The sequence below is a fragment of the Microtus pennsylvanicus genome, chromosome 8 (genome assembly GCF_037038515.1).
Source record: "Microtus pennsylvanicus isolate mMicPen1 chromosome 8, mMicPen1.hap1, whole genome shotgun sequence".
NCBI lineage: Eukaryota > Metazoa > Chordata > Mammalia > Rodentia > Cricetidae > Microtus > Microtus pennsylvanicus.
In genome coordinates this window covers 14352654-14374623 of record NC_134586.1, presented here as the reverse complement: position 1 = coordinate 14374623, position 21970 = coordinate 14352654, and the positions used below count along the sequence as shown (strand labels likewise).

Genomic DNA, 21970 nt, shown 5'->3' with positions numbered 1-21970 from the left:
GCTAAGGGAACCCCACATAGGACAAAATGCAGCAACTGCAATGCACGTACCTTCCAAGAGAAAAAACAGTCAAGAGGTGAGTCCATAGATTCAATATAATCTTCAGAAAGAGCTGTGGAATTTGAGGATTGTATGTGATTTATGGTGTTTTGTTTAAAAAAAAACTTAGAAAGTGACATTAAATTTATACAGTGAAATATCTGAGCAGTAGATATGTGCTGTAGAGGAACTGTTGTGGCATTTTTGTGTTATAATGGCACTGTGAATACTAAAAATTCTTCCTCTTTAGGGGTACCTCATTGAAATGCAGGTAAAATACTCAGATTGTGGAACTTGTTTTAAGATGATGGAGAAGAACCAAAGTAGGGGTATGATTGTTTTTAATGGACTCTATTACATTTTTATTTATTTGTTTTGTGTGTGTGTATGTGTGTGTGCGTGCACAAACATGCCCTGATTTATGACAGTGTTTGTGAAGAGATCAGATTATAATTTGCAGGAGTCCCTTTTCTCCTTCTGCCATGTAGGTCCCCAGAATGAATTCAGATCTTCAGACTTAACAGTAACTATTTTTACCAGCTGAGCCACCTCATAGGCCTTGGAGTAGAGGTATGATTAAAAACTCAATAAACATTATCATAACTCAATGATCATAGGAGCTGTATGTTACCTGCAGGTTCATTGTGCCATTTTTGTCTACTTTTGGATGTATCTTGTTTTCATATTGCAAAGAAAACAAAATGTGGTTGACAGTGATGAAATAAAGAACCTTTAGGAAGCTAAAAAGATTGGTTTTGTACCATGATTATTTAAACTCATCTAACTCATAACCTAGAGATCTTAGCATCAGTGGGCAGATTCATAGTGCAGGGGAACACTGACAGAAACCCCGCAGGGAAAGGCTTTCCCCCAAGAAAGATATTTAATGCGGCTTTCTAAACCACTGTAAAGAAAACACAAAGTCCAAGAAAAAGCACTGATACTGAATTTTTTTACCCTGATAATTTGTGGTAGGTTTCTTTATTTTTTGAATATAAAGTGACAGAAATAATTTGCCATTAGAAAAGAGAAAGGATCTTTGACTATGTACAGCTTTTATACATCACAAAGGTTTTTCTTGTTTTTATGTTGTCTTTTTTTTAATTCATTTTAATTTTTGTTCCTGCATCATTTGAACAAGTCCAAACTGGAAATCTATACAGCTCACAAAAAAGCCCTCCACCCAAAAGACCCCCCACCCCCACCCTACCCCAATGAGAAACAAGATAAAACAAAAGAATGAAATCAACTTATTTTGCTTGTTAAAGGTAAGTCATTTGCTTATATATATACTTGTAAGTATTTTTTTCAAGTTCAAACACCAAAATCCAAGAGAGAAAGAAAAAAAAAAATTAAAAGACCCAGTCATCCGCCCCTCCCCCCACTCCAGAATCTCAATTGATCCCTGCATGTCCAAAGTAAGAAATCGATATTTACAGAAAACAAAAACAAAACAAACAACCTAAAAGAACTTGGAAGTGAATGGGATTGGGGATCTGAGAGTCAAGAGGAAGGAGAGCTGGCCCAGGGGAGGAATGTGGGATCTGGCCTCACTGAGTCCAGGCAAGCCTGAGGGCTCTCCCTGCGCAGGGGACACCAAACCAGGGAAGCTAAGACCCTTACCCCAGCCAGAATGACTCTGGGAGAGGTGTGGTTCTGTGACTGCAGCCCAAGCCGCTGTGCAAGCGTCCAGTGTTTCACCCCTTCACACTCCCACTCAGACTCCCACGCACACCCACAGGCACACACGGACATGCTTCTGTCATTGTGGCTACGTGTACTTACAACACTGTTAGAGCACTGGATGAGAAGAGATTTTTCCCCTACAGGTAAGAAGAGTTCATTGCCCTCGCCTGTATCTTCTCTGGCCCCATGCTAACATTCCAACTAGCTCCCTGGACAAGTTTCTGCAAGTGTCACGGCTACTCTAAGGTATGAATGCTGGGGTGGCCCTTGGGTCACAAACCTCCCACTTAGGATCCTGTCTCCTTTCTTTCACCTCTCTCGCCATTTCCCACAGATTCTTACATAGTCATACCCATTAATGTTGGTGTGATGATCAGAAGCAGGGGACTTGGGTAGATGGAAGCCATGATGTGTCCCTTTGACTTCTGAATGGCTGGGTTCCTGCTGGGCAGGAATTAGAGCAGTCAGGACACACCCCCTGTAGCCTTTGCTACAGGAGTTCTAGGGAGCACTGGTGCAGACAGCATGGACTAAGCCCTTGAGTTGGCTGTAATGCTCTTCTGACGCAGAACTGAAGACAGGCATTAGATGAGCCTGGGTGAATAGCAGCTAATCTCTGAGAGGAACGGCAGGGAGGATAAGCCAGAGCTGGAGGGTGAGTGTTTCTGGTGGAAAGGGAAACTGAATTGGCCACAGCAGTTACAATCTCACCTGCCCGCTGCTCAAGATTCTGTAGGGTCAGGAGAACTAGCTCAGCAGAAATGCCCACTGTCTCCTCAAATTCTGATTTCCTATAGGCCCAGGAAATGAAATCAGAGCAGTCTATCATTGGTGTCAGATAGGTGGAATGTTGTGCTGAAGGCAGGGTCCTGTTTATGCTTGCTACCTCGCCAGATGGTACGCAGTGGGTCCCCCTCCCCTACCCCACCCCCAAGCCCTGCCACCGCCTTTGGTCAATTTTTTAATATTTTCCCAGTGTATCCCCCCTCCCTTTCCCCTATGCAGCCCCTCTAAACCTTTCTTCTCTAACCCCATCTTAATCATCCAAAACGTTCCTCCCTCTGAAGTGGTTAAAGATGCCCAATCATTTCCTGATGCTCCTGGCCCATTGTTCTCTCTTATAAAAGAAAGTGCTGGGTAAAACGCTCAGTCAGGGGAAACTGTTGTCATTTGCTAGGATTGGACGGAAGCAAAGCTGTTTGCTGTTCTTCTAGATTTCTTTCAAAAGACGAACAAAGGGTAAGATAAATAAGAACAAAGAATTCCGAATTTCCCCAGGGAGAGCAACTTAGTTGGAAGCATTTAAAGCAGAAAGGGCAAGATTTATGGTGAATTAGGTCATCGGGAGGTAAGAGTTGCAATGCTGTTTCCATCCAGGGGCGCAGCTAATGACACCTAAGAAACCATACAGAGCCAAACCAGGACGGGATGTAGATGCCTGCATTCCCCGTACTCAGGAGGCTGAGGCAGGAGGACTGAACTTTGTCTCCAAGCAAATAAGTAAACAAAAGTCGAATTTGGTAGTGGAAGTGAAGAGGTGGGGTGGGTGTGTTATGGTTTTCCTCTCTTTAAGAGGCAAGCCAACCCCTGCGCTCCATCTTGACTCTCACCGTGCCCCTCTTGACTTAAGCGCTTCCCTCACTCTGCTTCCCCCCTTCTTTGTCTCTTTCTCCTCTTCTTTCTCTCTCTCTGTCCACGCTTCTCCCTTTCCCCTCCATAACCCCCCTGAATAAATATTCAACCTCACTCTACATGTCGTATCTATCCATGTCTCTGTTTCCATGTCTCTGTCTCCCTGTCCGGGACCAGCCACCGCCAGCAGCCGTCTCTGTCTGGGACTGGCTGCTCCCAGAGCCCACTGCCGCCGGGGACCTTGCAGTATTTTTTAAAAAATCATAAAATTGGTACTGATGAACCAGCAGAGTGCCACATGCTGCTGCCAGGCCTTGTCACTGCTGGCTGACAAGGACTCCCAGCACCAGCCCTAACTACGGGTAAACCAGGCTCAGGAGAGCCGCTCTCACTTCCATCTTAGAAGAGAAAGCCCGCCTCCTACTGCAGCAGCGCATCTTCCATCTCTCGTTAACTCTCATTCCTTCGCGATTTCTGTCACTGTCCTGTCATCCTTGAGATTCCAACAGCCCTACTGAGTGGCACGCGTTCCAGTCACACGTTTGTCACGGCACCAGCCTAGAAGCGGCTCAGTTGTTCCTCACAGTCGCTTCCGGACCATTTCAACTCTCCTCCACATAAAACCAGATAGAGTGATCAAATCCAGCAGGACATACAACAGAGACAACCAGCTCTTCTCCTCTGCCTGGCTCGATCACTGAAGCAGTCTTGAGTTACGACCACTCTTAGCTGGTGAGCTCTTTTGGTTTTTCACTGAATAATCTCCATCAACACAGACATAGTCCCAGCTCTGGCTACCTACTTGCATCTATGCCCAACACCTCGGTCCCTCTATTATAAAGCAGCAGCAGCTGCTACATGGATCCTCCTGTTTGTGTGTCAGATTCCATGCCCTCCGACTCATCGTTGGCATCGCTCCTGCCACCAGCTTCTCTTTCCAAGCCCCATCAACTTCCTTTCTCTACTGGATCATTCTGGTCATCGCAAGATGGGCTATTAAAAAAAAATATTCCTCCCTGGGCCCTCAACTTCAAACTCAGATACCTAGTTACCTAACCTGCTTTTCACCTAGGTGTTTGGCGAGCATCAATAAAGCTAATGTATACATACATATATATACATATATAGTATACATATATATCAATCTTAAAGTTACTATAGCGTATGAAAATTTCCTCTCAGTCTCTCAGTGACACATGAACCTGCCGTGTGAGGCACTGACTCCCAGCACCTAGACTGCCCTGGCACAGGTTTTCCATCCAATAAACAACCTTGCAAGAATAAACATACCCAAGAACTGCAGACAAATGTTTTCCAAATGCAATTCCAATTAAAAAGTAAAATAAAACAGAAAAAAGTCACCACGATCCCTCTTCAAAGAACATAAATAATCTTTAGACCCTGGATATTTGTTATATAGGCGAACATTGAATTGGCAAATGTGGAGCTCATTTTGGATCTGAGAATTGACTTTGGGTTTATTATTATTTTTAATAATAAAAAAATGACCCCAAGCCTTGTTGACCATTTCTCTGTGCCCATTGTTCCTTTCCCCCATTGTTCCTCCTCAGTCACCTATTCTCCTGGGCTCACAACTTCCTTCTGCTATAGAGGAATTGATGGACTGAATTTTGGGAGCCTTACTTCATGCTTTTAACCACGTTGGTTCATAACACATGATCTATTTCCCTTTAATGAGGTTTTACAGCTTAAAGGATCATGTCTGAGCCGGTAAATTCCATGGTAATATGTGTAAGAATCAGGATTAAAGCAATCTTCAAAATGCCTGTTTGTAATTGAATCTACCAATTTCATTCCTGGAGTAAACAATAATCAGATTAGAAAACTCGGTGTTTCCACCAGGATGGGAAGATATAATTTTATTTAAGAGATTTTTCTCTCTCAAAGGTGACCTAACTTTGTGATGTCAAGCCATGCCGAAATTGAAGAAGATGAAGAAATAACAAAGCTTACACTAACTCCATTCTCTTGATATATTCTACTCTCCTCTGTACCCTTTGGCTTCCCAAATTGAGTAACTGCCATCACAATGAGCATGAAGCTCTTCTGTTCAGAACGTTCTAGACTGGAGAATGGAGATGGTCAGTGAGGAGCTGCCCTAAGGTCTGGAGATGAGTTCTTGACGAGCTGAGGCCAGTAGCTTCCTGCAAGAAAGCCTGTATCTGTTTCTAAAGTGAATCCAGCTGTCTCTGAGCAATCAGTGGCAGCAGGCTTCTCCTTCCATGAGAGCTCGTGGGGGTGATGGACAACAGTTTTAGGGAGAATAATCAGAGCATCTTGAACATTATGAACTATTTAAACATTATCCTCTCCTGTGCTCTAAACCCCTTTCTTTTACTCCTGGAATTTGGCTTAGCTTGGTGAAGAACATTATTTCAGAACAATGCGCTGGGCTTCTTGCCACTGAATCTATTTCCCACTCGAGTTTTCTCTCATTTTAATAGCATGTACTATGAACAATTCAGAACTGACAAGCAACAACTCATTGGCTGGGAGATTTAGAGGCACTGGTTTTCTCTGTTCCTAAGGAACAGGAGAGCCAGGAAGAGTGCGACACCATCGGTGTGTTCAAACGAAAACATTCTCCAAGCATGGATCTTGTGCCTTGAAATGATGGAGAAAAAGAGGGATGTGGGGAGGAGAGCTAGAGTGAGAGATTAAAGCCTCCCTGTACGCAGACATCATCTTGACCAAAGCCCATGTGTACCTGCTCAGTGGCTGCTTAATATTCTGCAGCATGTCCCTTCCTTCAGCAGATCCTCGGCTCTCACTTGGGGACACTCACTTTCCTGGCACTTGACCTTGAGTTGAAGCCTCTGAAAACAAGGCCGTGCTTGCTTTCTTGCTTACTATTTTTTTTCTAACTCCTTTCCAAATTAAAGAAGAACAAGAAAACCAATGAGAAATTAATTCTCAGATCTTCTTCTGAGCAACCTGTTTAAATAAGAATCTATTAGAAGGGGCACATTCTTTTATAACAGGAGAACATGGTAGAGAGGGAACCCAAATCAAGAAGTCGAATCGGGATATACGGCAAGAGACAGAGAGGTCAAGAAGGATTTCTATGGGAAGAACTGGAAGAGTTGTTAATATAAAACCTACTTTTCAGTGGCTATAAAAATAAATAATTTGGGTCAGTTTCCTAACACAGCTCTCATTCCTTTTGTCAACGGTGAAGCAGTGAAATTCCTATTGTTAGCATGACTTCTAGGAGAGGAAAGGGTCTCAGAGGAGAGATGGATTACAAACAGAATGCAATTCCCCAAAGACCACTGGGATTAAATGAAATATGCTAATAATACTCATTCTTTGCGAATTTCTGTATCGTACTTTGCTGGTTTGTATGGTGGGAGATGGCCCTGAAGATTTCCTCATCATGTGACAGAAAGAGAGAAAAGAAGCCAAGACATGCAGAAAGAAGACTGTCACAGCTGTCTGAGAAGGGTGGGCTTTTGTTCTTGGTCTGATTTCTCTTGCTGGGGAGGGAAGCAGATTTAGCATCCCAGAGAACCAGCAGCGGATGGAGAGAATATGAACGCTCTGCCTTGTTTCATTGAAAGAAAGAACCGCACATCCACAAAAGCTCTCTGACTTTCCGACTAGATTAGAGGTTAGTGGGTAAGTACGTGCTCCTGCGAGGCTTCTCTTCTCAGGGTTGAATCTCATTGGCCATTTCCCACCTTGACCCAGGTTGGCTTCATCCCACAGGCCTACCCAAACAGGCTTTAAGGATTGTTCTTTAATAGAAGTGACCAAGGCCAAGAGACCAGGGAAAGGTTATGAGTTATTCCAGGGCTCAACGATCAGGGGGGCAAGCCTGGCTTAGGAAGAACTCAATCTACACTATGAGAGCAATTGCAGTCTATCCTTAAGGTCAGGCGCAAGGGGTCTAGGTTTATGTGGACACTGCTCCAAGGAGAGAGTCCCAGGCTCCAACATAGACTTCTCCCTAATTCTGTCTATGCATAGGAAGCATCCACGCCAGCTGTAATGCCCTCAGAATAGGAAGCTACCCTGATTCTGTATATACTTTTAGTTTGACTTGCTTTTTAAACCTTTTCCCATAATGCTTTCCCAATCTGTACTGTAGGCAGTTGTGCTGGAGGGTTGCCTTTTTCATTTCCATTTTAATATTTAATATTAAACACAAGAGCTATGTGGTTTCAATTAAGTAATTTTCTACCCATGCCTTTAGGATCCTATGAATCTTCTTTCCATTCTGCCCCACGATGAATCTGAGCATAGCACCAGAGAAGGAAGGGTCATCTCAGGGGGATCTGATGCTCCAACACCCACCAGGTCTTGGCCCTGTTATGTTACTAAGGAGCATCATGACATAGGTAATGAAAATCATAAGAAAGATGAAGTCATCATGGCACCAAGGTGGAATAGGCTGCCCTCTTTCTCAGCTTTCTACATGTACCAACATGATCTTATGCCAGCTATCAGGAGTCACAAGAGTGGGAGAGAAATGCTATTTGTCACCAACTTGATTCTAAACTTTCAGTTTGAGGAGCATTCACTCACTGGTCTCAATTCCTCCCCGCATGCATGGGAATGAGTAATTTCCTCCTTTCTCCACACCAGGTTTTTGAACCAGGTTCTTGGGATGCCTTCACGGCAAAAGTGATGCTCCCCACTTTGCTGCATTCTCCCTGGGACAGGAAGGACTCATTAAGTTGGTTCAGGCTTACATTAAGGTAGAGTATTTCACCACTTGTGGTATACACTGTCCTGTATAAGGAGCAAAACCTCTTGAGATATAAATTAAAGATGCTAGCTAGCCTCTTGAAAAGGTGGGTTTTATTTCCCAAACTTGGTTCCATTCATCAGATAGGTTGTATGAGAAAGTAGCTGCAGAAGTCTGTCAGCTACGGTTGCTGGACAAGTCACCATTATAATCTTGGGGGCAAAATCAAATCTCACAACCATTCTCTGCAGATGCCATTGTTCCCCAACCTCCAGGATTTAGGCAGATAATCATTATTTATTTGGGTTCTAGAGGACACTGGGTCTTTTGTCAGAAGTTCATTGCATCTGTGAGTTGTACTATTATTCTTTGTAATGTTTCTGGAACTGATTCATGCCTTAACATTAGGACCAGGCTATATTAGATACAAGTACCTGGGAAAAGAATGTAAAGAATTCCGTCTTTAAGTTGCCTTCCCTGTGGGCTGGCCCAAACTACTGACACTTTAAGCATTTCATGACTGCCTCACATACACTCTTAAAAGGCCCCCTTCCTTGGGTATCAGTCAGAGAGATCTGGGCTTCTCACACATTATATAAAAATTTTGAATAATAAAAGTTACATGGCACATGTAAGGTGACATGTCTTACCTCACAACATTCAAACATCTTGATTTGCTCTTCAAATTTCCTTCATCACAGAAACTTTTCTATCTCTGTTTTGCAGATTCCTGCTTTGTTCCACCGTTTGATTGGTTTCTGCAGACTGACGCATTATGGGAGATGGGTAGAGTGGGGATCTGGGAAGATGAATTTTGTGCAAATGATTTGGTTAACCCAGTTGCCTGGATTTCATGACTTTTCTCCACTGTTAGGTATCAACAACTTGGAGAGCAGCTCACATAGCATGATTTTCTGAGATAGCCTGGGGTACAAAGTGCAGACAGTTTATAATAGAAACTTTGACTCTCCCAGTGCTTCTGGGCTTCAGTCCAACTAAAACTCACCACAAGTCCCCATCAAGGAAGCCGTCTGGAGAGCTGACGGTAAATTATCCCATATCCACATGCTGATTTGTTTGGTTTACTTAGAATATGCCAGAAGCCAAATATGGTGAAGATCCAAGTGAGTTGCTGGTGATTTCACAAACATCATCCTTCTCCAAAAAGTCAAGTGGCATCTTCCTAGAAACTGCGAGTGCCCTGGACCTTCTCTGTGCATTAACTAAGACTGCTGAAGGGTTGGCCCTTCACCTGTCTTGGTGATACATTTTTTTTTTTGTCTGTTACCAAGACAAAACTGAACTCATTTCCCTGGTCATTTAAAATGCCAAAGATTCTCAAAGTCTGTAACAAAATGATTTTTCTCCTCTTGTCCAAGATGCTAAGTTATGTACATCTTGGCCATCTCTGTACAGGGTGGGGGATGTTAGTAGAACTGTACTGGTAAAGGTCCTATTTAGAAAAATTAAATATCATGTCTACATGAATGTTCTGTATGTATCTAAACTTCTCATCCTAATATTGGGTATGTATGTGTGTGCATGTGCATATGTGCATGTGTTTGTGTTTGCGAGGTGGTGGGTAGACACACAAATGGGAGAATTGTAATGGTAAAGGGGTCGTTGAATTACAAGCAACCGTGTGAAGAACATGGCGCTGATTCGTAAGACTGGAAATACAACTCAGACCAAGACAACAAAGTAACAAAGTCTCTTGCTTGCCAATGCTTCTTAGAGCAACGTTAACATAGCCCTGACTTCAAAAGAGAATAGTGATTGATAATAATTAATTAAATAATTACAATTAAAATGTGGCAATGGCAGCTACGTAGACTATGTGGAGGCTTCAGGAAGGCATAGCTTGTGTTTGTTTGTTTGCTTGCTTGCTTTGTTTTTAAAGAAGAAAGAATGCCTTTGGGAAACAAGTCATATCATTATCTGAAGGAAGCAGGGCCCTGCACACTTTCACGTCCCTGTGAACCATGTTGCCTGCAGTTCCAGTCCGTCAGATGCTAGCACTGAGAGCCTCCTCCTGCAAAGGGGAGGCGGGCTCATAAAGGTTACCATTCTACAGCTAGGCTGGTAGGACAAGCTGTGCCCTCTGTGCCCAGAGTGGTTGGCGATCAACAGCTCTCTGGGTGTCATCCAAATGACTAGGATGCTGACTCAGGGATGACGTGTGATGAGACGTCCCGTAAGCGTTTAGGACCTCAAAGATGAGACTGGGTCCAGCTTCCTTACCTCAGGGTCAGCGTTCTTTCTGGACACCTCCCCTGGCATTTCTAGCATGTAATCAAACAGCCTAAAGTCCCCAGACACTTTGGAATGGGCCCTTGGAAAATTCCTTGTAATGTCCCTCATTTTTACTTGGCCTTGCTTCTGTCTCTCAGGTTACAACCAAGGACAATTCTCTCCTCATCTGGAAGACGCCTGGAAATCATTCTCCAATGTTAGGGTGAGTTTTTGCAAATTGTCTGTGGTCAAAGGAATGGGACTGTGGGAAGCTATCAGCCTCAAGTAAGGTCCTTTGGGAGTTCTCTACTTCCTGAAGGGACCCTAAAAGCCAGGACCAACAGGTCCCCAGCTCTACTTGTGACGTGAAGGGAAGTCCTATTATGGGCCTCTTACTCTTTGACTTTATCATCCTTTACAGGTACTGGTAAATTAAAACACAGATAGAATAAGATATAAAATAATCATGTAAAACTGCCTGTAATGTTGGTCCATTCATTGGTCCAACAGAAGTTCCTGGATGCCTTCTTTGAGAGAACAGCTGCCTCTCCACACACCCATTAGCCAGCGCCAGTCTGTTTCATGGCTTAAAACAAGCGTCTCTTAATATCATGAGATGGACTTTGTTCTCCAATGTTAATTATCCCCATTCCTAGGATCAATACTATCTACAACTATTAAAACTGAAAAAAAAAACCCTATCCCTTTAGACTTAACATTTTAGTTTTTACTAGATACTTCCTAAATTGCCACAAGTTTCACTCCAGCTTGCCAATAATAATCTCTCTACCCCTTCCTGTCTTGATGAAGAATGAACTCTGCCTGCTGTTTTGAAAAGCAGGGTTGTCACTGCCTGCCTGTAACTTATTCGAGTTGGGTTCACTACAGTATGCTTTAAATTAGCACTCGGTGGCAGAAGATGCTTCTCAAAGGAGAATAATTCATGACCAATGCCATCATTAGATTTATAGAGGAGGCTGGCCAGGAGAAAGGAAGAGAGCATTAGCTGGTACCAGAGCAGGTTAGGTAAGAGGACAGGACCAGCCCCAAGACTTTCTCCAGAGATAGAGATAATCACTAACCAGAACAAATAGGTGAGATTTGTTAAGTAGATCTAAGGAATCAAGGGAAAAAGTGAAGACTGCATAAGGAATAGAGAACAAGAAGGGCATCAGGCCAGAAGTGATACTGTCTCCTCTAGGGCAATGAGTCCAACCACAGTTACAGAGAAAAGAGGAGTTGAGACACTAAAACTCTCCCTGAAACAAGTCATTGAAATTTTGATGTATTTTTACTTGAGCTATATGTCAGGAGGTGTTGTGTTCGATAACTCAATGTTATAAAGCATCAGAAAGGGTGAGAAAAGAAACATCATTAAGACAAGGGCATACTCAGAACACTCAGCCATGACCTGGTTAGAATCTAGCAGGGAAGACAATATGTACACTCAAACAATTATGAAGCTGGTCTCTGATGGTTGCCACCCAGGAGAGAAAATTAAAATGTCATGGACATTCATAATATGTCTCTGTTTTTCTGCACAGATTGTGAGAGGAAACAGATGCTGTTGCTGTGTTATTGTCTTTGAAGACTTGTAGAGAGGGAGTGGATTATGCAAGACAGCTGGGAGGTAAGAGTTGGGAGCAAGACATTTGGGGAAAAGAGATCCAAGTAAATCTAGATGACTAAGGAATGTTAAGGGAGATCTATGTAATTGAACTGTCCCGTCACAAAGAGCACACAAACTAAGGTGCTGCCTGCTGGAAAACCAGGTCAAGAGGAGCTCATTAAAGGCTTGTCGTCCGGAGTTAAGGACGATGAAATAAGTATGGTCAGGATGCACAAACTGGTGAGAGTAGACCAAAACATGATTCTTGGGACAATGCTATAAAACACTGAAATAGTCACTGAGGGAGGGAAGGGCCTAGAAGGAAAGGGAGGCGGGAAAACATTTGAGTGAGAATCAATAGGTTTTCCAAATGATTATACTTGCAAAATCAGGGTCACGAAAGAGGCAAAATTCCTGGCAAAACTTTAGTGTGGAGACAGGTGACCAATGGAACCACTAAGCCAGGAGAACCTGCTCATCACTATGCTGATTTGTAGGTGTAGATCTGGGTATCTGTGTCAATCTGAAGCGAGGTGATGGGAAATATGTGCATTACGCTGAAGAGAAAATTAGGGTCTAAGAGGGTCTGGCTTCACTCAGAGCCAGAGTTACCGTGGAAGTCGGAAAGATCATGAAAAGTTAACATGGAGAATCAGACCAAGTCAAGGCTGAGCAAAAGCAGAAGCCAGGGAGGTCATAGGGGACCTGAGAGCTAAGATGCAAATCAGAACACAGCACTTCCCAAAGGGTAACACCTAAGAGTGAATAGCAGGGAAAAGGAAAACACTGTTGGGTTGTAGCAAGATGCTCATTGAAACATTGCTGTTAGAGTTTGTAGGTGAGTAGTGAATTACAGACTCATTGCAGAGCTATAAACATTGGGTGTGCATGTGAAAAAAGAAGGCTGGGAGAGCACAGATAAACAGAGATAGACGGGGATTCAAGGGTCTAACTGAATGGAAAGATTTGTCCTTACAGATGGCTGCCAGATTGTGTTTTGAGATGAACGCGGTCAGCTTTGCGGAAGGGAGGGAAGGTGCCGCAGGGAGAAGTCCTGTTGTCTGGAGAGGACCCCAAAAGATCGCAAAGGGGAGTTTGGTGTACAAGACAAAGAGTACTCGGCTGTGATGCTGGCAAAGATGAGTGAGGAAAATGCACGGTTGTGACCCGAGAGGTCTCTCTGAGCATTAGCTTAGAATGTGTGATAATCCCAGAAGTGACCAGGCTCAACTATGATGTGGAGATTTGGATGCCTGTGGTATTCTTCAGTAACTTAATGGATACCTTTGACTCAAACCCTGAAACCAGAACATATTAAACCTGCATGTCAAATCACAGAAATTTATGCACACCTATTTTATACACATTTAAATATTTTATACATATGCATATGCATATGCTATACAAGTATAACATACTCCATTTAAAAATCTTTTCTATATTTCTCAGCATTAGCTCAAGGACATAGTAAATGCTCAACAGAAGTTGGTTTAGTTGAACTAACATATTTATGTAGAGCTTCTTACTTTATTTTTTTTGAACCACTCTTTAAATCACAAGCTTAAAGTAATGATTAATTGATAAACAGAGTTCAAGTTGGAAGTCATAGCTTTAAAATTATGGTTTTGTGATGAGCTTAGAATTGTGCTTCTTCATTGTAACGGGATCCTTGCACCAAGGGCCCTTTCACTTTCGCCAAGACAGATGGTATAAACCAGCATCCCAAGGCTGTGAGCAGCTCTGCCGTCCACTCTACTGCCTACTCTCAGTCCCCAGTAGCACCACCAGCCCCAGTCACACCAGCAGATGCAAGATATGGACATCACCAGCCACTCACAAGGATTAGCTCTGACATCACTGAACAAGGACGCTGTGGCAGAGAAACGCACCAGATTCCCAATATTTTCCACCCATTGCCGGCATTGCTAGGACCACTCAATACTCTCTGAGCAAAGCTCTTTCTCCTCACTTCTATACTACCTAGAGAACTGGAACTTCACCAATCTCTTCAAGGCATGGGAAAAAGCACTGCCTTTGGATCAAGGCTTTGGCAGCGGCTTTGTTGTGGGAGTAGATAGTTTCCGTACCAAGCCATGGAACCCGCAGGGACCTGTGCGGTGATACTGGGGTGATGGTAGGATGTGTTCATCCAGCTTGGGACCTTACAGATGGTGACCTCCCCACACTAGGTGGAATTCTACACCTAGATCAATATTCCAAGCTCTCAGAATGACAAACGAGCATTTTAACATTGACCCAACCATATCGTAGGTCCACAGGTGAAACAATACCTGAGGGTCAACTGGTTCCTTCACAGAGAATATTGGGAAGGGAACTAGGAATGTTTAGAATTCAGGCAAATTAGTTAACTGCCAGATTATTTGATCTAGAGCAGAGAAGAAATAATGCGTGATTTTTATAATATACTAATAGATTGTATACTAAATGCGATTGAACATTTTTCCTTGTAGCTCTCAACTCGATATCTTGCATTTGAGGAAAGGCGACTGTCTTCTGTTCTCGGGTCACAATTCTCACCTGCCCTATGTGGTGTAGGATGTAGCTATCTCCAAACTGTGCACTTGACTGTGTGCTGAAAATAGATCCCAGGTAGAACTCCTAATGCAGGGTCCCCATGGGCCCTAACTAAACAGGTAGAGATAAAGCATGGCTTAAATGACTTCTTTTCTGGACCCGTTATCCCCTCACCCTGCTCTGTTGCTTAGTGATGCACCCGTTGCTTTCTCTTGCTGGCTTACGGTAGCTTATTCCCAGAAAAAGGAATGAAAATCCTAATGTAGATTAGGTGTTTAAATGTACAAATCCCTAATATGGCTTAGTGTGTCACTCTTCCTGGGAATGCTTCGATTTCAATAGCAGACGAACAGCTCAGCCTTAATGGAGTAAATCTGCCTGGGAAGTCAACAGTTGGCAGGCTCTTTCAGGATCTTGGAAGCGAGCCACGGGTCATCTGCCATTGGTAAGGCCAGAGCTACCCCAGTATGACTGACCTCCTCCGGGTGCTTCTTGCCCCTAAAGAATCCTTAGGCAGCAAGAAGGTGAAGAAAGCAAAGGCAGCAATGCCATACTGTTTCAGCAGCCCCAAGATCGCACATTTTCTATATGGCTTTGGGAACATATAGTATGGCCACAATGCCCAGAAACACCGAACACATTCACCAGTAAACTGCCATTACATCACTTATGCACACACCTGAGTCATTCCTAGCACACCAAAACAGACACACACAGGGTGCCAAGCAAGGACGGGGCCTTTTCAGAGATGGTGATTTAAAGAAAAAAAAGTGAGCTTAGGAATAACTTTCCCAAAGGCTTTTGCCCAAACATTAATCTTTCCCTACATCTTGAACTAATAAGAAAGAAAGGAAGAAAGAAAGAAAGAAAGAAAGAAAGAAAGAAAGAAAGAAAGAACAAAAGAAACCCTAGCTCTCAAATGAGAGGTGCAGGTGACCAGCACTCTGCAGAGAATTCTTCCTGGGGCAATTCCTGGTGGCCATGGAAGACTGGGCAAGTGATAGTCACGTCACTGTATAGAGGACTCCTATTTTACACATGCGTTTGGGCACTGCTGACACCACCAACATTTAATGGGATCATCTGGGATTTTTTGTCCCCAATCACAAAATGGCTGTGGCCAGTCCCAGGGAAGACACACCGAGGGTGCTTCCCAAGCTCTGGCTGAGAATAGACAGTGACATCTCGGGAGTAACAAGGTCCACTGTACATGCGGCACTCTGAAAGGGTGTGCACATCTTCGCTCAGGCAAATTCAAGGATCAGATTGTTGAGGTCACTGGGCATGCTGGAGTGTCAGCATCGCCACTAGAAGGAGTGATGTGGGACTGCATCCATCAACCCACTTTCACAATGGGAGAGAGCACTTGTGAGAGAAAGCATGGATTCTGAAGGACACCACGGAACACAAGATGCTCCTCGGGGCTCTGCAGAACCTCACAGTTTTGGATGGATTGGGTCTTGGTTCGTATCCATCAGGGATGGAGATGGGAACAGCTGCTGAATTCTTCCTTATGTATCCAACTGACTTGCTACTGGGGAATTTCACAAAGAAAACTTGACAGACTTCATTTCCTTATTCTTTTTAGAGCAGGCCATGAATATATTACTTTGGTCCCAATTCAAGAATCCAGTTGCAGAAATCAACTGAGGCCAAATCAGGGGTTTAGGACAGTTAAATTATCTCACTGGCAGCCTCTAATGAGGGGGGAGTAGGGGGGAAGGGCAGTATGCTGGGCATATCAATTTAGAAATGAGAGAGGGAGAGAGAGAGAGAAGCTGCTATCTTTCACAAAGCCAACAACCCAATGAAAGAGATTGTATTTGTCTGGTTAATATTGAATCAGATTTGCGACACCTAAATCGAACCAAATAGCACCCTCCTGATGGCAGTAACGAGAACAAGGCAACTATAAAGTCACCATTGGTACTGTCTCTCACATGACCTCTTTACCACCTCTGAAACTAATTTTAGCTATTACTTTACTAGGCTAATGAGTTTTGAGGGGATTGAGTGACGTTCCTAGAAAGGCATGTAAATCTGTAAGACCCCTGTATCCATTGCTGTCCTTGTACAGCCTGAAGCCATATGATGCTGAAAGAGGAAGAGTGGACATTTCTTGGGTGTGCCTGAAGTGGTCCTTTCTATAGGTGCACACAGATGGGGGTTGGGATGGTCAGGTACTAGAGCATGACATGTCAGACTGGTAGGATGATGGTTAAAAATCAGAGAAGGCTGCTGTGAGATTTCTCAGAATCCGGCTTCCAGAAACCTCTCAGTCACTCCAAGAATGGGAGGTAAGTAGACCTCATTTCTTTTTCAAGCCCTTTGGGGAACCTTTGCAAGCCCAGGAACTGACGAGGAAAAATCGGATGCCACCAGTTTGTCTTTGACAGAGTCATAATTTCCTGGTCTCCCTAGAAGACAAGAGTCAGACCAAGTTTTGCTTAATGCTGGTTTGGACCCTGCAAAACTCAGGCCAAAAGTGCACGATCACTTCTCACAAACCAGCAGGAAGACAGGTTTAGGAGGCAGGGCATGGACAGAAATGACTTTCCCCTGGCTTGTTCACCATTGTGGCTTCTGTTCCCATGAACTTTTCCCAGACACTCCGAAGCAAAGGATATAACAAACAATTCCTCCCAACAGAAAATGAAAACCCATAACAAAATAATTCCCCCCTCATTCCCATCCCCACCCCACTCCCTCCAGCTCAACACCCTGAATACTCACAGGAGACCACTTTATCTATACAAAATTAATTAGAAAACAAAATATTTACATATGAAATAAACACCATCTTGATTTCTGTGGCCCGTGGAGACCATCAGAGCCCCCTGTTTTCTAGATTGCTGTTCGCTAGGTTAGTTGGTTTGCTTTTTTTTTCTTTTTTCAGTTTTAAAGGGGTGAGGTAAGAGGAAGAGTGAGGGGTGAACCCCTGGCCCTTGGACAGAGCCAGAGCGAAGCAATGTTTCTATGGCCCTTCTCCTTCCTCCGGGAGTTGCCTCACGCCCTCTGACCTCTCTCAGAGTCTTTCCTGGAACCTAAAGTAAAGCACTCCATGCTCCTCTCTCCAAACTGTTGAGAGGTTCAGCCCCTTGCCCCCACGTTCATCTTAGAAAGAAAACAAGGCCTTCGGTTGGCTTTTAAATGAAAGATACTGAGGTAAAAATCAAGGAGGAAGGTGGGAGACAGCAGTCGTGGATGGAAGATGAGGGAGGGTCGTGAGGCAGGGCAACCAGGAAGGCAAAGAGCAGCCCTGGAGGGTGTGACGTGAAGAGACATGGCGGCTTCGTTCCAGAGGAAGGTGAGCACCTTTCTGGTTTATGTGTCCTGTGTGCGACAAGGCGATTCTGCAGTCATGCTTCCAAACAAACCCAGGCTCTTTGGATGCCACCCTGTGTGAGGGGACAGCAGGACAGTGGAACTGACCCATAGAACACCCCTACCCCAAGTTTCAGGACAGGCAGGGACACAAATATTCATTTCCCTTCTTCAATTTCCAACTTCAAGCGAGGGGGCATCACTCCTGCCAGTACCCCCATTCCCGGACCTGGAGTTTTACACACACACACACACACACACACACACACGTACACACATAACACGCACGTGCACACACTCATGCATGCACGCACGCACACACGCTTACTGTTGAGTGTTACAATCAGAGGGAACTGGGGATTGCGGAAGAGGAAAGGTTCTTTCAGGAGTGTTCATGTTAGTTCAAGTCATATTCCAAATCTCTTTTGCTCTCTCTGGCTTCCAGAGCTGTGCCCTGGAGGACAAGCTCGTTTCTCTTCTGTCTGTCCCCTGTCACTCATCGCCTGCTTTGGAGAGATTTGTCTACCCTTTCAGCTCTAGGTTAAGTAAGAAGGGATCAAAGCATTGAAAACATCCCCCTCTCTCACTTACCCTACTGTAAATGATTCTCTTCTTCAGAACCTTCTGTGGAGAGTCCTTCCTCAAACATTAGCCAGTCAAAGAGCTAAATGCCTAAAAGAGTTTTCTAGAACCTTTTGCTCTGAGATTGGATAAAAGATTCATGGCTGCTTCTGTTTCCCTTATGCCTTACTGGCAAATTCTCTGCCTAAGCTATAGACAACACTGACATACTAGTCTGTAAGGTTGTCTCGGTCCCTTTCCCTTTCTCTTGTCATTTTTTTCCTACAGTAGAGAATCTTCTTTGTCAAGAACCTCTATCCTCTCTGAAGAAAGTAAAAGGGAAAGCTAGCCCAAATCCTGGTAACCTATGGCATTGGTTTATATATAAGCCAAAACAAGCACATTCCTTAAGCCTGTGGAAGAAGGCAAGTGATCCAAGGTTCCCCCCTCTTTACCTAGAGGCAGCTGACCGCATGCGGTACAGGTGTACATGGACACAGAATTCTCTACTCTTGCCTCCAGTGAACCATAGGGCACTATTACAGTGAACATCCCAATTTGCTCAGGAATCCCTTGTCTGCCAATGGCCTTCCCCCTTGCTTCGCCACTGCAGTTTTATGGGGCCGAGGCAAACTTTTTATTTGGCTTATATATAAGCACAGAATCACTTCCTGCCCTCTGCTGCTTACAGGGTCCCTAGGCAACCACCAACCACACAGCAAGAATTTGGCAAAAAGCCCCTTCTCTCTTATGAGCGGGAGGCCAAAGGGTCTTCCTTAGGTTGCCTTCACTTCCTCGCCCGAAAAAAGAGCAGTTTCAGGAAAGCCTCCCTCTCAGGGCTCAGAGCACTTCCGCACTAGGAAGAAGCCCACAGGCAGCAATCACTTCCTGTCTCCTCTCCTCTCCTCTCCATCCTCCCACGCTGAGGCCGGTTCTATCCTCTCATGGCTATAGGGGTGGTGGACAGATGCGGGGAGAAGAGACCTGCGGAGGGAGGAGAAATGGGGCCGGCCACGAGGGCTGCCTTCGGTAGGAACCAGAACTCCAGGATCCCATAGAGAAATTTAAAGAACAAGAAAAAGTGAATGGGAGCCAAGTTCACCTCTGACTCTTTCCAGGACATGCGCACCACGCGGCCCACAGCCCTACCCCTCCCGTACCCACCTTAACCTCTCTCTCTTCCCTCACTCAGACATCAGACTCAATACTAGAAAGTTTCTCATAAACATGTCCATTGCTGGAGCCATTGAAAGCCCTGGGGTTTTTGTTGTTAGGCACACAGGGGTTGGACTGGTTCCCTATACAAATGTCCTTCTGGAAACGACCAGGCACAGCCCCATGAAGGGCCGACACCACTGGCTTATTGGTGACAAGGGCCCGGAAGTCCGGCCTTGTTTTCGATGCCCCTGCCACCGTGGGCTGCCTGAAGAAGTAGGATTTGCTGCCGTGAAGCAAGCACTGGTCATCCCCAAAAGTGGGGATGAAAGGGTTTTGCGTGACCCGGTCAGGGTAGAGCGACTTGCTGAGCATGTAGCCGCTGCCAGGGTTGTTGTGGTGGTGTCCGGCAGTGGGCACTGAGGACTTGTTGTTGGCAAAGGAACTCTCACCAGCTGGCATCTCAAACATGTGGGCGTAGGGGCTGCCATCCATGAATCGGCCCTTGTCTTTCAGGCTCACGCTGCGTGGGGCCAAGGCGGCCTCCTCCTTCTGCAGGTCCACGAAGGTGTCATAGGAGTGCTGCCGGCGTAGCTTGTTTCGGTTCTTCTTCTGGGCCTTGGAATTGGTCGGGCTTTGAGGGTACTTGGTGGAAGAGGCATTAGATGTCACAGCCACAGGGGCAGCCGGCTGGTCCAGTTCCTGCAAGGAGTTGTCCTCGCTGATGTCATACAGATTCCCAGCCTTCTTGCAGGCCTCACACCTGATGCAGGCCTGCCGGCCCGAGTTCTGCCCTGCCACCGTAGAGGAATAGTTGTGCAGCTTGGAGGGACAGCTGCGGCAGAAGTTGCCCCCAGACCGCTCCTCCCAATCTACATTGGTCAGATTCTTCTCCCAAGGAGCCGGCACCCCACCTACCACGCCATGTTTATCGCCTGTTCCATGTTTGAGGTGAGACCTGTTGGTACAGGGCCCACCTCCACTGACCGAATCTCGCTTGAAGTCGTCACTACGTTCTTTGTAAATGTCGGTCAAGTCCACATGCTCCCAGTGAGGCGAGTTCTCCTTTGTTCGGAACTGGTCCAGGTAGAAGTCTCGGAGCCCTTCTTTGTCCCTGAAGTAGCGCTTGTGGTCTGGGGAGCGGGGTGGGCGGCGACGATAGGCCAGCTCGATTTCATCAAACTCCCTCCTCGACTTGGCCGAGGCCGGCCGCTTCTTCAGACTGTCCTTGTACTGCTGCTTCCGCCTCTTAGCTGCGTTGCCCTCGATGTTCCCATAGGTGACAGTGTGGGTGGAGATGTCTGAGACATCTGATCGAATCAAGTCATCATGGCCACTGTAGCGGTCGCTCTTGAAGGAGAACTTGCCGTACAGGTCACTGAGCTGGCTGTGTTTGGAGGAGGGCAGGCCGATGTCCAGGGGTTTCTTGCTGATTGACCTGGGTTGGGTAGTGAAAGGTGGGTTGTCACAGTCGTAGAGCCCGTCAATGGAGCTGGTGCTGCCGATGCTGTGTGGCCGGTGGTGATGGTGATAGTGGTCCTGGTACACGTTGCTGTCCTTCAGCTGCAAGTTGCCAAATGTCCTCTCTACCTCACTTATGTAGTCGCTGAACAGGTTTTCTTCACAGGGCGGGTTGTTGTAAGACTTACAATCCGAATGGGTGAAGCTGCGGCGGTGCTCAGAGATGTCATAGACGGAGGACTCGCGGCGGATGAAGTCCAGGGCACTCTGAGGGGAGCCGTTTACTCCAGACAGGTTGGCCATGTTCTTGGCTGTGCGGAGCAAGCGCAGGATGTTGGAGTGTGTGTTGTTCATGGTAGCGGTGGGGGAGTTCATCACAGACTGGCGCTCCTCGATAGCTACTCCATGGATGCAGCTGTAGATACCCTGAGGGGATACAGGATGGTGGCATTGAGTTCAGGGAAACGGAAACACAACACAGACTGCAGCGCGCGACCACTAATGGTCTAATGAGGCAAGACAAGATAGGGGAAGCACGAGGCAATCAGTGAACTATGCTCACAGGACATGTGACTCAGAGCTTGGCCAATGTAGTTCCTTGAATTTAGCAAATTTCTATTATGAGGTGAGTAATCTGGCCATCAGAGAGGGGGATGCCCATACCAAGGGACTTGAGCAAACAGACAACATGGCAATTGTGCTTCAGCTCCAAACATGACCTATCTTGATTTTCCTCCCTATACTCAGATTTTCACAATTTATAAAAGAATCCATGCTATAAACATGTGGCAAAAGTATGAGCAGGGTCTCTCACCACAGGTTCTGGGTCCCTTTTGCTCTGGTTGGCCACTCCTGGCTGATGTCGCTCACAATGGCCTCCTGTTTCTAGCTCTGACTGATTTTGAGCGGCTTTTAGAATTTTGGTCAGCGAATAACCAGGGGACAATGCTGTTCTGTAGCGAAGCATGAGCTGAGTCGCACAGAGAATTAGAAAGCCCTGGGATCAAAGGAGGATTTTCTACTGC

General features: G+C 45.3%; 1 protein-coding gene across 3 annotated transcripts in view; it reads right to left on the bottom strand.

Moving 5' to 3' along the window:
- Nucleotides 1-999: 999 nt before the first annotated feature.
- The window catches only part of Grin2b (glutamate ionotropic receptor NMDA type subunit 2B), a 457560-nt gene continuing 436589 nt past the window's right edge, over nt 1000-21970 (bottom strand). For all 3 annotated transcript variants that reach the window (XM_075982484.1, XM_075982485.1, XM_075982486.1), the window contains exon 14: nt 1000-21371. In XM_075982484.1, the coding sequence (XP_075838599.1) occupies nt 19518-21371 (1854 nt within the window). In that variant the 3' untranslated portion in view covers nt 1000-19517. The remainder of the gene's footprint in view (nt 21372-21970) is intronic.